This window comes from Bubalus kerabau, chromosome 4, assembly GCF_029407905.1.
Source record: "Bubalus kerabau isolate K-KA32 ecotype Philippines breed swamp buffalo chromosome 4, PCC_UOA_SB_1v2, whole genome shotgun sequence".
NCBI classification, from domain to species: Eukaryota; Metazoa; Chordata; class Mammalia; order Artiodactyla; family Bovidae; genus Bubalus; species Bubalus kerabau.
In genome coordinates this window covers 130326026-130341256 of record NC_073627.1, presented here as the reverse complement: position 1 = coordinate 130341256, position 15231 = coordinate 130326026, and the positions used below count along the sequence as shown (strand labels likewise).

Sequence of the window (15231 nt, the reverse complement as noted above, 5' to 3'; positions counted from 1 at the left end):
GGGTAACCAGGGTTCCTGATGGTGAGCACGGGGCATCATCCGTCACCCTCCTCAGTATATCTTCCCAGTCACGCCGAGTTCCTTTACCACAGGGCCCTGTCTGTACTTGCATTCCCAGCATGTAGTGGGCACAGTAGCCATTGCTGGATGATGAATGAGTGGACCTCTGACCACCTGACCTCCAGTCCACTCTTCTGTGCACGGCACCCACTGCCCCAGGACCTTTGCACTTCTGGTTCTCGCTGCCTGGATGCTGCTGGTGCTCTTCGCCTTGGTATCTGCACAGCTCGCTCCTTCATTTACTGCTAAAACGTCAGCTCCTGAGAGACCTTCCCTGACCACCGTCTATAGAACAGCATTCTTGGATCCCCTGTCAGCCCCTCCCACCCAGCTGTTTCTCTTTACCGCCCTGTCAGCTTGCCTGTGGCCTGTTTTGGTCCCTGTTGAGTCCCAGTGCCTTGTCTGGTAAACCCCTTTTGAATGTGTGCATGGATGTTTCTCTAAGCCCCACAGATGCTGGTCTTGTCTCCTTCCCTGTCTCCCTCCCTGCTCTGATCACTTGATACCCCAGATCTTCTGTTTTCCCCTGGTCTGTGTCCGTCTGGCTCTCCTGTTCCACTCAGACCTGCCTTTTCTTCAGGAAGCCCACAGTCTCCAAATGCTTAAACCAAACCTTGACTCTGAAGCCTGCCTGCCTATTCTCTCCAGGTCTTTCTCTGTCTAGCTGAGGGGTGCTAGTCTTAGTGTTTATTCCAAGTGTAGCTAACAGCAGTTGAGAAATCATAATTTAAAATTGTTCTGGGATAGAGTGCAGGGTTTTAGGCCCAGAGGCTAGAACTCTAAGAACGTGGTGGTTGCAGCCATTGAAGAGTCAGCCTAGCCACAAGGCTCCCCATCTTCTGTCTTCACAGCCCGATCTGGGGTGTGGGGAATGCTGGGAGCCTGCCCTGAGGGGGGAATGTGACCAGCACGTGGCTCGAGACCCACCTGCAGCTGCACCCCAGGAGTGCAGTGTAGATCTGCTTTCTGTGTCGGGGCTTCTTGTAGAATTTCATTTGAAATAAGATTACCACGACTTTATGAAAGTTTGAAGATCACTCTTGAGGCAATTTTACCCAATTCTAAAATGTCTTATTTTACATTCTTTCCCTCTTGAAGATGAACTGACTGGAATCCTTAAGAAATTATCACTTGAGAAATATCAGCCCATTTTTGAGGAGCAAGAGGTAAGAATACTCTTTGAGTGTCCATTTAAATCGTAGCATAAAACAGTTGTCTAAATATGTGGGTTGTCATTCTTTAAGCCTGGATTAATCTTTTTCGTTGAGATGGCTGAAGAAATAGAATTTGTGTTCAGCACATTTGGTTCATTCATAACAGTGAAATCCTGGGGACCTTCTGGCTTGTTGTGTTATAATAAAATTTTGTAATTTTGAGCTCTGCTCTCTGTAGTAAAGTTTGCGTCTGTTCTGGTCTCTTTTAGTTGAAGGGGATTACCTAGCCAGTTTTTAGGTTTAAAGTAGGTAAAAAGCAAATTCTAATGAGTCTGTGTTACATATCTGGACATAAAGAGTCTGTATTAGTCTAAAAGAGTTCCTATTTGCTCTCAAAATCCTAAAAGCACTTACAATCACATTTTAAAAAATTACTGTTCTGCAGTTTGGCAGTTTCTCAAAATGTTGAAGAGAATTACCATATGACCCAGTAATGCCACTCCTAGGTAGGTATATGCCCACAATAATCGAAAGCATACGTTTGCACAGTGTTCACAGCAACACTATTCATAATAGCCAAAGGTAGAAACAGCCCAAATGCCCATCAATTGATGAATGAGTAAATAAAATGTGTTATCACTCTACCTTGGAATGTAGCTTGGCCATTAAAAAGAAAGAAGTACTGATACACTCAACAAAACAGATGAGCCTTGAAGACACTGTGCTGAGAGAAAGCAGTCAGTCACAAAAGGCCACATATGGTATGACTCCATTTATATGCAATGTCCAGAATAGGCAACTCTGTAGAGACAGAAAGTAGATTAGTGGTTGCCAGGGAATGTGGGGAGGAGAGAATGGGAGTGATTGCTAATGAGTATGGGTTTTCTTTTTTGGGGTGATGAAAATGCTCTAAAATTAAGTGTGGTGACGATCGCACAACTCTGTACTAAAAAATCATTGAGTTTTACACTTTAAATGGGTGAATTGTATGGTAAGTGAATTACATCTCAATAAGATGTTAAAATTTTTACTGTCAGCGAAATAAAACTCCTCAGTGGGCCCATTAGCTACCAGGGTACAGTCACTGGCTTAGAACATTCTAGTGCCCAGTTTAGTGCACGACAACGGTCATAGTTAATGTAGCACGAGAATCCCTCCTTGTCTCCAGCAAGCTTGAGACCCAGTTAAGGAGTCTGTGTTTCGGTTCAAGAAGTCAGGGGTGCCACAACTTTCTTCCTTTGTTTTGCTTTTCTGCCCTATCCAGTCTGTCCTTCCGGCCTTCTCGATGCCGTAAACTTCAGTGGCAATTTTTCTCGTTGTCAAAAACATCTTTCCTGTTTGCAGATGGCTGGCTGCTTTTATTTCATGTGTTCCCTGCTTTCTGAGGAGCTGGCCACAGGGACCCACACACAGGCTGGGTGTGGGGTCTCTGCCTCAGGTCTGGGATGCTGGGGGGAGGGGAGTGGCCAGTAGGGTCAAGGGGCAGGTGTTTTCCATCAAAACCATGTCACCTGTTCCTTCAGCCTGTCAGTGTCTTGTGATCTGAAAAGCCCCTGAGAGATGCAGGGAGCTTATCGTTATCACAGGGGCCCTCTCTGCATCTCAGAGAGAGCATGGTGTTGGGTGCGGGAGCAGACCCTTCCCCACTGACTCAAACTTGGTTCAAGATTTTTTTTTTTAATCCAGGAAAGTACAATGAACATTGAAAGAAAGGGAAGAGATTTCTCCTGGAGCTGAGGCCCCGGCAGGGATGCCAGAAATGTTAGAATGTCTCCGGTAAAAACCAGGGATCAAACAGCTTTGAGATGCCCATTTTCTGAGCCGTTCTCTGCCTCGGTTCTCCACAGTCTTTCTTGCCTTTATTGCTTCTTCTGGTTTCTTTTCTCACTCTGTCTTTCCACAGTCTGCATCTCTCTTGTCCTTGGGGGGTAAACAGGGTAAGTACCGCCATATACTCGTATTTTCTGTACAGTATCCTCTACTGTTCAAAGTGCAGCAACATTGCCATGAACTTTCTATCAGCAGGACTTGGCTTTCTACCCCTCTGGTCACCCAGATTACTGTCTCAGACTTCCCTTACTTATTTTGTTTTCAGAGTCTTTCCAGAATGCACTTCTAAAAATTCCTGGTTGAGAGCTGAGGAGAGTTTATTTTTAATGATATTTTCAAATAAACATTCAGCATAAAGCCAGGAATTGAAAAGTAGTAAATCATCATTAATTCACTACTAATAAGCACTAATAGCTCATAATCATGATAGTCCGGTTGTGGTTGGGAAAAAAGAGGTGTGGCACTGAGCAGATGGTACTAAATCCCCCTCTCTCTCCCCAGGTGGATATGGAAGCATTCCTCACACTCACCGATGGCGACTTGAAGGAGCTGGGTATTAAGACAGATGGATCCAGGCAGCAGATTTTGGCAGCAATTTCTGAACTGAATGCAGGCAAGGTATTGTTCCCAATCTTTTTATTTTTTCTGTTTCGAACAGCTGAGAGCTTCACTAGGATCCTTGGCCCTGGTGTTCCAAGGACCTTCGTGGTCTGATTTTGTCTCCCGCACATGCCTGGTGGAGGCTGGCCCCGCTCACACACTTCTCAAGGCCAGTGGGTCACTTACCTTCCAGTATGTCTGTTCCTTTCCCAAGGCCTCTCTTCTCATAAGATGGTTTCTCTTTAGATCCAGCTTAAATATTCCCTCCAGTCATCTCAACCCACAGGGCTGGGTTTTGCCCTCTGGAGCACAGTGTTAGTTGATGAAGACAGGCCCCCAAGTCAGGCTGACCCAGCTCCTCCACTTACAGTGAACCTGGGCAAGTCGCACCCCTCTCTGAGCCTAGCTTTCTGGTCTGGAGGGTGGGGGTGATGGGCTGACTGCCAGGACTGAGATGCTTAGCAGAGCACCTGGCACACAGAGATCTGCCAGTCACTGTTGTTATTGTTGGCATCCTGCACTTTTGTCATCAGCTTTAAAGCTAAAGATTAGCAGTGCCCCCACCCACCCACCCACCCAAAGGCACATATGCAAAAAGCAAGCAAAACACAGAAGCAAGGCACCAGTCACTCTGCAGCTGTACAGTTGCTCTTGGGCTGTTCACATTCCTTTGCCTTCTGCCTTTCCTTCTACTGCGGGCTGGCTTTTTTTTGTCTCTTATTCCATAGCAGCTTATTGAAAAACCTGAACAAAGTTTTTGGCCAAACCAATATTGGCCAAATGTTGCTTGCTTACATGATGCTTCTTCACACGTTGCCTTACAGCTCCTCACTCGTTGGGCAATAATGGGATGTTACCATTATAAATAGTGTCAGAGTGGACTTGTCTGCCTTTATGCTTTTTCTTCTGTTGTCTTGTTCCTCAGGCTGTGTGCCACAACATGAGGTTATGTCAGAGATTGTGAGTGTTGTATGGTTCTGTCTATATGTTGCCGGGTAGGCACAGACATATTGATCAGACCTGAAGTGACAATGGCAAGTGAATATCCATGTAGCATTTTGTCGTTCACAGATCACTTCACGTACATTTCCTTAGTTAATTTGGGCGGCCGGTACCCGCACACTTCCCTTGTTCAGCCCAGGAGAGAGTTGGGGATGGGGAGGGCGGATCTGTATGGAGGCAGCTCCTCCAGCCAGCCCTGCCACCCTTCTCCAACCCGCCCCTAGCCCATTCAGGCTGGGGGCTGGTTTTATTGCCGTTGTCATTGCTGTTTTGCTTGTCTGTAGGCTGTGGGGTGGGTTTCCCTGCTAGCTCAGTGGTAAAGAATCTGCCTGCCAATGCAGGAGATGCAGATTCAGTCCTTGGGTCAGAAAGATTCCCCTGGAGAAAGAAATGGCAACCCACGCCAGTATTCTTGCCTGGGAAATCGCATGGACAGAGCAGCCTGGCTGGCTACAGTCCATGGGGTCACAAAGAGTCAGACACGACTTAAGAGACTAGCCAGCAACATCAAGGCTGTGAAGTGGGCCTTGCAAATGTTGTGGTTGGCATTGCTACCCATGCATGTGAGCCTGAGCATTTTCCTGCAGATCTTTGCTGTGTGTTCTTTGTGCTTTGTTAAGGTCCCTTGCTTGATTCTGCTCACCTGTCCCGGACACTCACTGCCTCACTTTACAGAGAGGGAAGCAGAGGCTCCGAGAGGCACTGTGACTCCTGACTCCCAGACCAGCACCATTTCTGCTCTTCCCTTAGACATGAAGGGCAGGAGGTGGGCAGGTCTTGGCTGCTGGGAAGGGTTCATCCAGGGAACAGAAACCTTAGGGTGGCTTACTGTGGGTGGATCACCCGAAGCCAGCACCAAAGTCTTTGGACCATTGATTTATTCATGAAAAAATTGTCCTTTGACTCTCTGCCATGTCCCAGGTACTGTGTGAGTGCTGAGCGCGGAGAATCACTCTGAGCCCAGCACTGCTCTGAGCACATCATATCTAGTCATTCATGTCACCCTCACAGAAGGCCCCTGAGGTTGGTTCCAGTTTACAGATGTGGGAACTGAGGCACAGAGAGGTCAGAGAACTTGCCCATAATCACCCAGTCAGTAAGTGGCAGAGCCAGGATTAGAACCCAGTGTCTGTGTCCTGACCTGTGTGCTGTCCTGCCTTGGTGTAATCCACCAGCACAGGAGAGGCAAACTGTGCTGTGAGAGCTCCTAGTGAGAGGGTGGGGCCTGGAAGACATCCCCAAGGAAGGGCAGGAGGGCTGCACAGGAGAGGCAAACTGCTGGGAGAGCTCCCGGTGAGAGGGTGGGGCCTGGTAAGGCAAGGGCCTGGAAGACATCCCTGAGGAAGGGCAGGAGGGCCGCCATCTGAAGGAAGATGAGAACCACCTGGCACGGGTAGAAGAAGGGTACCGGCAGAGGGAAGTACGTGTGCACAGGCGCTGCGCTGACGTGTGTGGTGTATTTAAAGAACTAAAGGGGACTTCTCTGGTGGTCCTACGACTCCAGGCTTTCACTATAGGAGGCATGGGTTCAATCCCTAAGGGAACTAAGATCCCACATGCTGTGCAGTGTGGCCAAAAGTTTTTAAAAATTAATTAACGAAAAGAACTAAAGAAGTGGCTGAATCATGGAGAGCAAGGAGCCTGGTGTGAGAGGAGGCCAGAGGGGACAGATTAGGGCTCCCAGCATGGTCGAGGGTAACCCAGGCAAGTACACAGAGGCTTGTGTGAGAGGACAAGGTGAGTGGTGGTGAGGAGGCTGTAGCTCAGGAGTTAGGACCCTTCCTTCTTCAGGCCTGCAAGGGCCAGACGTGTGAGCCAAGGAGAGGATGCAGGTGAGGGAAGCCAAGCCTGGACCAGTCGAAAAGGAAAGACAAAAGAGGTTCTAGATGGAGGGGCAGTAAGGACCTTAGAGGGCGTGGAAAGACCGGAGCTGGGTGTCACTGAAGCAGGGTCTGAGTCTTGGTAGATGATAATTGCCAGCATTTCTGGAACCTCCCCTCTGCTGTCTGTGGCCATGGCCTCTTTGGTCCAGAATCACAAAAAGAATACACACTGGGTTAGTTTGCAAATCTTAGGCAACTTAATAGTCATCGTCAGAGTGGATGATATGAAGTCTTGAGCCCCACTCCAAAGGAGGGTATTTTTCTTAAAGTCTGTACAGACTAGGACATTTTTTATAGTTTTCTCTCAAATCCATTGGCCTCCCCCTTCTCCTTGTTTACTAAACAGGGCCCCATCAAGAGAAGCAGAGTTACAGCTGTTGGTGATTGTCATAGTTCAAGCTGCAAAACAAAGTACCTTAGATGGGGTGGCTTATAAATTGAAGTTTAATTCTCACAGTATGGAGACTGGGGGTCCAAGATCAGGGTGCCAGAGTGGTTGAGTTTGATGAGGCTCCTCTTCCAAGTTGCATGTTGCCACCTTCTCAATTCCTCATGTGGCCCAAAATAGAAGCAAAATCTCTCTTTATCTCTTCTCAAAAGGACATGGATGGCATCACAGGAGCCCCACCCTTATGACCTCACCTAATCCTAATCACCTTCCAAAAGCCCCACCGCCTAACACCACCATCACTTGAGGGGTTAGGGTTTCAACACAGGACACAAACATTTAACCCATAACAAAGATCTTGGGGCCCTCAGCTGACCACCTCCCAGCTGAAAGATCCCAGGTGCTTCCAACATGCCAAGACATCCATGTCCTCCCCACAGGCACCACCCTGCAAAGTCAAGCAATCCCCCATGGAGATCGGTGCAAAGGGAAGGGGCTGATCTGAACCGATTGCTGTATAGTAGCCCTGTTATTGGAGGGTCAGCTGTGCCAGGCAGAATGCTGTGGAAATGAGTACCATGCGCATCAACTGTATCTGAGAGCAAAGATGTGATTGGGAGAAGCTGAATGTCACAAAAGCAAGTGTATCTTCCCTACTCTAGGTCACCATCGCAAGTCTGTGCTGCTTCTTAGAAAGAGCAAAGTATTTCTCAGACTGAGTGTGGCTTCTAAGAGCTCTTTGGATGCCTGGGGCCGCTTCTCTTCTGGGCTGGACCCGCCTGACCCTGACTCCTGTCTCTTTGATTGCTCCAGGGCATGAGCTTCTCCTAACATTCATCCTTTTACTTCTGAAACCCAACCTTGGCCAAGAGAGTACCCACTGTGGTTCAAATGCTCTATATGTATCTGAGAACTCAGGACACGTGGGAGAGGATAAGCCCAGCTCTCCTTGCCCCCTTGCCCCCATGTCTTTCTAGCTGCAGTCCACAACACACTGGGGGCTTGTGGAATCAATTTTTTAGTAGTTCATGAGCAGCATTTTAACAAGGGAAATAGAATAGAGTAGAAAATATCAACATTCTCTGCAGGTAAGAATACTAAAGCGTGTTTCAGTTGCATCAGTTTACATGGGTTGTGATGTAAAATGTATTTCTTACATAATCAAAAAAGTTTGAATATTTTAGCCAAAAAAAAATTGTTTTAATGAATATTCACCCAAAACCTGGCTCAGCCATATGAATATTAGCAAAGCAGTGTGGCCCCTCAGCCTGCAAACCATTTGACTTTCTGATGAACCCACCTCAGCATTTGAGTTATGAATAAGCAGAGTCTGCTTATTAGTGTGTTAGTTTCAAACAGGTTTATATATTGGAGAAGGTTAACCAGAAATGATAGCCTGAGTTTCACCTTTAGTTGGTCCTAAGCCATTGCTTCTTTCCATTCCTATTTTTTTGTTATTATCAAAGCTGTGTATATTCATTGTACTAAATGTATGCAGTACCAGAAAGGGGAAAAAGAACTTACAAAGGAATCACAATCTAGCCACCCAAAGGCCAACGCTGTTGGTATTTGGGAAGATCACTCTGCAGTGTTTTGTGCTGAGTATTTTTCTTTATGTGGCTGAGATAAATTTAAATCTATAATTTTATATTCTACTTACTGCATTTAATGTTAAATATATGCAGTTACCCATGTCATTAAGAACTCTTTTTTAATATAATAAGTTTGCTAGGATGTACTAAAATTATTTGTCTTTAATCCCTACTTGTTGGATATGTAGATATCCAAACTTTTATAAATAGTGCTGCAGTGGGCAACTTCGTGTATGAGCCTTTCTAATTATCTCCTCAGAATAGATATCTAAAAAAAAAAAAAGTGAAATTTGTGGAGTCAAATAGTCTAAATCGAGGTATATAGTACTTCATCCTGAAATACCTTCCAGAAAGAGCTAGTAAACATCTGCACCAGCTGTGGATATAAGTTCCAGAGGCACCCTTGCCAGCACTGGGTGCTAGCCATTTGCTTTTTAATTTTTATTAATTTGATAGGCCAAGAAGTATGCCTTGTGTTAATTTGCATTTCTTTAACTACTAGATAGACTGAACATGTTTTTTTTCTACTTTTAATGGCCATTTGCTTTTTTCTTTTGAGAATTATCTGGATGGTCCTTTGAAGCCTGGGGTTTTTAAAGGGCAATTATCATTATCATCTTCAATCAGCTGTGGATACAGGGAGCGATTATGGTTTTCATCATCTACGGCTCACTCCTGAGGTTAGGAGCGTGCTGGAACCCTGTCTCACCCTGACCTCATTTCTCAAGCAATTAAGGCTGAGGTGGTCTAATAATAACATGGCTGTCATCCCCTATTTATTTTTTTATTTTTTTAGCCCTCTGCAGTCTGCACAGTGTCACCCCCGTTCATTATCTCAGGTTGAGCCACATCACAGCACCAGCATGCAATGCCTTCCCCCTGTTAGAGATGTAGAAACTCAGCAGCATGGGGTCACGCCTGGGACAGAGTGAGTGGTGGAGTAGGGATTCGGGGTCCTGTGACCCCACCTCTGGTGTTCTGACCTTTGCCCCATAGCCTTTAGGTGTGTGTTGATGGAATCCTGAAGGCACTTTTCCAGGTGTCTGGGATGGATTGTGTGAAGGGAGACTCTTCTGCCCTTCTGGGTGTCCAGGAGCCTCATCAGCAGTAGAGGTCCCTGCTTGGGGGTCTGGAAAGGGCAGTCCATGAAATGAAAGAAGAGGAAGGTTAAAGTCTAGTCATGTTTGGTAGAGGTTTTTTTTTCCCCCCCTACTCTTGGGAGGGAATAGTTTTCCAGAGATATTCACTTTTTATTTGCTTTATTTTTTAAAAAATCTATTGAAGGATACTTGCTTTACAATATTGTACTGGTTTCTGCCACACATCATCATGAATCAGCCACAGGCATGCATATGTCCCCTCCCTCTTGAACCTCCTTCCCATCTCCCACCCCATCCCACCCCTCCAGGTTGTCACGGAACACTGGGTTGAGCTCCCTGTGTCACAAACAAACTCCCACTGGCTGTCTATTTTACTTTAGATTTTGACCACATGTATTTGTTGGTTTAAAAATATATATTTTTTAATTTACACTGCTGCCCTCTGAGGTCAGGACATGCCAGCCTCCTGCTACCCACCCACAGCCCAATGTCAGCAGCACCCTTTGAGTTACAATTATCATCTTCATTTTATAGAAAGTAAGTCACAGAGAGATGAAGTACCTAGTTCCAGGTAACCCAGCTTGTAAATGGGGAGAGGTTGGGATTTGAACCCGGGCTGTTTGATTCCAGTCTCTGTTATTAATCTCTGTGTATCACTGCCTCTCAGTTATGTATTCAGTGAAGATGTTCTTTGGACTTAAATGTCCACATTCCCCCCTCTTTTCCCATCTTAAAATGTGTGTGTAAAGGGTGGCAACTAGGAGGGGAGTCTGCAAGGATGGGGTGAGAAGTGAATCACTATGGAGACGGACCTGTCATCTTTTGGACAAGGGGGAGTCAAGGCAGTTCAGACTCTGAGTCTGTATCACAAAGTTCGGCTCCTGGAAAATTCCCTGGAAATGTGATGGCTGGAAATATGCACAGAGCAGGGCAGGGTAGGAGATGTCCGTTCTGGGCCAAATGACCCAGGATAAGTCATGCCTGCTGTCTGGGTTCTGCTGCCCATCCTCCTCTGGGAGATTGAACCTCTGCATCTTGGGGGGCTCTCCAGCCCTGGCATCCTGTGTTTGTGGGTGCTGACTCAGAATGTTTTTATTAAACCCAGTGCTCTTTCAATTAGGTAATTTGTTTTCTCCAAGACGCCCATGGGTTTTTCAAGTATGAGTTAAATGTTAACAGCACTATGTCAACTGAATTAATGGTTAAAAGATTTAACAAGACTTTCTCTGTCTGTTTTCAATTTCCTCCACAGGGACGCGAGAGACAGATTTTACAGGAAACCATTCACAATTTCCACTCTTCCTTCGAGAGTAGCGCCAGCAACACCAGGGCCCCTGGAAACAATCCCTGTACGTGACCCTCCTCCTTGTGGTCAGCAGCGTGAGCTTTCTGAATCTCAGTATCCTCTTCACATGGCCGATGCTCCCGCCATCATCAGACCTTCCCCATTCCCTGAAACACACTACGCCTTGGCACACCACTGTGCCTTAGGTCCCGAAACACCCATTTCCCCCTCCCTGCTGGAGTAGTTGGTGATGCTTGTTGCTGTAACAAAAGTCCGACACGGTAGAGACTTATTCTCCCATGAAGTCCAGTGTGGCTGCTTCTGCTTGGCAGAAGCACATGGTGATTCAGGGACCCTGCTCTTTTCATCTGTGGCTCTGCCGTTCCTGGGAGCTTCCGAGTCTTTGTTTCTGGCTGGCAGAGGGGAAAGGGATGGTGAAAAAGGCATATAACCATTTCTTAGCTGTCTTGCTCTTAACTGCTCACATTCCATTGGTTCCTCCATCTTATGTCCCATCGGCCACTCATAGTCACGTGGCCCCACCTGGATGCAGAGGAGACTGGGAAGTGTAGTCACTGTTCCGGTAGTGGCCTCACAATACAGAACTCTGTACTTAGATGGGGGAACACATATTTTGGGGCAAGATGAGCCACTCTTCCATACTTTCCCTTAGACCTTCTAACATATCCCTAATGGTCCCTAATGTCACCTATCAAATGAAGCCTTTCTCCACTCCCTTACACAGAACTCACTCCTCCAGCCACTGGGGCCCCTCACTGCTCTGTGAGATGACTCTGCTTTAGCACATCTCTGCACCTGCTGTAGACAACACACAGCAGCTGTTCAGGCTGTGTATGTTGAATGCGTTTTTCTTTCTTGCAGAGGCAGCCTTTTATATAGGAAAAAGGGGGAGGCCCAAGGCGTCACCTTGAGGGATCTCTTTTTCTTCCGGACCTTCAGTCTCCTTGTCTGTGTTCAGGCAACACAATGCTCTGATATTCCACACTGCTCACCCCATAACACTGTAGGGCTTTGCCACTTTGAGCGGGAGCAGAAGACTCTTATATATTACATTGTAGAAGGACTTAGGTGCTCACATTTTCTAGGCGAATTTGGAATTTTTCCTCAGGTCACATTCCTCAGGAGGGAGTCAGCTCGTGTAGTTTTCTACTGTCATATTCTGGGAAAGGGACTTGGACTTTTAGGTCCAACAGGTTTCTGAAATGTTTTCAAGCATGTAATTCATTCAACCAACACTTGCTGCATTTCTGCCATGTGCTGGGGGTGCTGAGATGAGTCAGATCCAGTCCCCACCCTTGAGGACCCTGATAGTAAGAGAAGATGCGAATGGATGGTCCTGTCCTGAGGGGGAGCACGGACAAGTGGAGAGAGCGTGTGCTCTGGACTCGGGCTCAGGGTTCTGGTCCAGCCCAGCGGCTGGCCAGCTGTGTGGCCAGGGTCAGGTAACTTGGCTTCTCTGTTGGTGCTTAGAGCCAGCGTGCGTCAAGTACCTGGTCTGTGGGACGTGCACGGTGGATGGGAGCCTTTGCAGAGTTGCCACCTCTACTGGGATCTCTGCTTGGCTGCATACTGGTCTCCTTAGGAGGTACAGCTTCTCATCTCCCCCTCTCCTGGCCGTGAGCGCCCCTTCCCCCTCTGCTGGCTGCTAGAGGCAGTCATAACTGGAGTCTCATCGTGTTCTCCCTCCCGTCCGTCGATCCAGCAGGTGCTATTCCTCCTTCATCCTCCCACCTGTAGAAGCCAACTTCCCACATGACTGGAGAAAGAGGTTTTGTTTTAGATATCACTGACAAGATGCCTTTATAAATGTTCCTCGCATCCCAGCCTTCTCTAAGGAGACACAATCACTGAGCACCTATTTTGTGCGGCCGCTGGACTCCAGTGTCATCTCTCCTCACCACCAGCCTGGGGGCTGGCATGGTTTAACCTCATCCTGCATGCTGGGGACACAGACACAGAGGAGTGGAGCTGCAGGCCAGTTCCCCAGCCGGGAAGGAGCGGAGCTGGCTGAGACCTGGGTCTAGTGGGCTTCTGAGCCTGTGCTTTTGCCGACTCTCATAGACTCCTGGGGCTAGAGGCACCAGGGATTCTCGTGGTTTTAATGTATTCATATCTTCAGAGCCTATCAGTATGTGTAGGGTTGTTTGTCCCTAAAATACACATGGACCCCAGAGTTAGGTGCTGTGAGGTTTTGTGTCCGTTCTTTGCTGGTCTCCTGCCCTTTTCGTCACTCCTGTATTTGCATGGCTGTCACTTGGGTAAGTTTGATAGAATCTGTGTGACATGCAAGAGTCGTGCTGGGGGTCAGCTTTCCACAAATGCACACCTCCAACATCTCATCTAGTGACCCCAGGCAGATAGTCTGCTCATTCTCATTTGGCAGATGGGAAAACAGGCTCACAGCAGCTACTTCCATCATCTTTTTCACTGGACTCAGTGGTTCTGAGTCTTTTTCTCCCAGGAAGTTTGTGGGCTGATTGGTGAGAGATCCTTGGCACCCTTTCTGGACCATGGTCACCCACTTACTGGTGGCCCTATGAGGTGATCCATCAGCATTCCTCAAAGTACGTTCCTTGAAACCCTACTTCCATAGAATGTTAACAGGTTTTTTAATAAAAAATAAAGGGAGAGGGAATGTATATGTGCCAGTGGGGGTGAAGCTCTGTGGTTAATAGGTTAGGCAGATACTGGGTCAAAACCCAGTCACATGATTTTTGCTATATACACCTCAGAATCCTTAGAACTCCACACATGGGGGAATCTCTTCAAGGGGGTCATACTATCATTGTTGTTCAGTAGCTCAGTCATGTCCAACTCTTTGCCACCCAGGCTGCAGCACACCAGGCTCCCCTGTCCTTCACTATCTCCTGGAGTTTGCTCAAACTCATGTCCATTGAGTCGATATGACTGATAGCATTTCCCACATGTTTGATCACAGAATGTGGCTTCACAGCACTCTTACAAGACGGGTTCCCTGACCACTGTCAGGGAAACCCTCCTGTGACTGGGCAGCAGCAGTCATGAGGCCTCACAGCAGCTGGGGGTGAGCCCAGGGGGCACTCAAGGCCCTCAGCTGGGTCAGGGTCTTTGGTAAACTGCCTCTTCCCAGCAGCTCTTTGCTTGGCAGTGGGACATCATGGTGAGGGCATCCTCTGATGGAGAGGATCTGAGCAGGATCCTGCTCAGAGGGCTCTGCATCCACGGCGTCTCCTGCAGGGTCAGATCATCATTTCCCAGTGCTGGTACAGTGTGCTGTCTGGCAAGTGCTGCGTGTCTGAGCCCTGTCCGCAGTGGCCAGGAGAAGGCTCCCACCTCCTTGCTTCAGCACTAGACCATTACATGGAGGCCACAAGTTTTGCAATAAGACATTTACTTTTTCATTCACTGTACATTTACTGAGCATTTACCCTGTGCCATCCTCTCCTTATGCTTTGGATTCAGAGATGAAAAACACTCACCTCTGCTCTCAAAGAATCCACAGTATCTTAAAAGAGACAAGCACGTAAGTGCCTATGAGCAGTCATAATAAAGGTTTGTGCTTTATAAAGGTGAGGACATCGTGGGTGACAGCTCAGGTCGGCATGGATGTGCCCTGTTCGAAAGACTGGGTCCAAAAGGGTGAGTCAGCACAGCTGGCAGGTGGGGAAGAGAAAGTGCTCCCCAGTTGGGGGGACAGTGTGTGTGAAGGCAGGCAGTGTATGACATTTATGGGTTAAACACTGGGGTATGTTGCTGCTGCTGCTGCTAAGTCGCTTCAGTCGTGTCCGACTGTGCGACCCCATAGACGGCAGCCCACCAAGCTCCCCCGTCCCTGGGATTCTCCAGGCAAGAACACGAGTGGATTGCCATTTCCTTCTCCAATGCAGGAGAGTGAAAAGTGAAAGAAGTCGCTCAGTCGTGCCAGACTCATAGAGACCCCATGGACTGCAGCCCACCAGGCTCCTCCGTCCATGGGATTTTCCAGGCAAGAGTTCTGGAGTGGGTTGCCATCGCCTTCTCCCTGGGGTATGTTAGATATCTGTTATTCCAATTTTTGGTTCTTTTCTTTGAACGCATAGCACCGATATAGCCAGTCCTAGCACTGGGTTCTGGCTCAGCCTCATCTTAATGGGTGCTGTGTTTCTTCCCCTCCTTGAGCCTCGGTTTCCCTTTTGGTTCCCAGGGGGGAGTGTTCTGAGGGTCAGATGAAGATGAAGACCCTTTTCACACTATGTGGAGCTCTGCAGATGTGAGAAATCTCCACGATGGTTGCCTGTTTGAAATCTTCTGTTAATCCCTCTGCCTACTCCTGCTTGCCCTGATGTAGTTGGGCCAGG

At 47.6% G+C, this 15231-nt stretch overlaps 1 protein-coding gene across 5 annotated transcripts in view; it reads left to right on the top strand.

The window, feature by feature from the left end:
- The window catches only part of ANKS6 (ankyrin repeat and sterile alpha motif domain containing 6), a 52857-nt gene extending 38216 nt beyond the window's left edge, over positions 1-14641 (top strand). For 2 of the 5 annotated variants that reach the window (XM_055578614.1, XM_055578613.1), the window contains exons 13-16: positions 1159-1226; positions 3546-3662; positions 10862-10958; positions 12621-14639. In XM_055578614.1, coding sequence (XP_055434589.1) covers positions 1159-1226; positions 3546-3662; positions 10862-10958; positions 12621-12652 — 314 coding nt within the window. In that variant the 3' untranslated portion in view covers positions 12653-14639. Of the gene's footprint in view, positions 1-1158; positions 1227-3545; positions 3663-10861 lie in introns of all 5 variants that reach the window. The other 3 variants (XR_008713709.1, XR_008713708.1, XM_055578615.1) reach the window with 3 other exon arrangements.
- Positions 14642-15231: the final 590 nt, after the last annotated feature.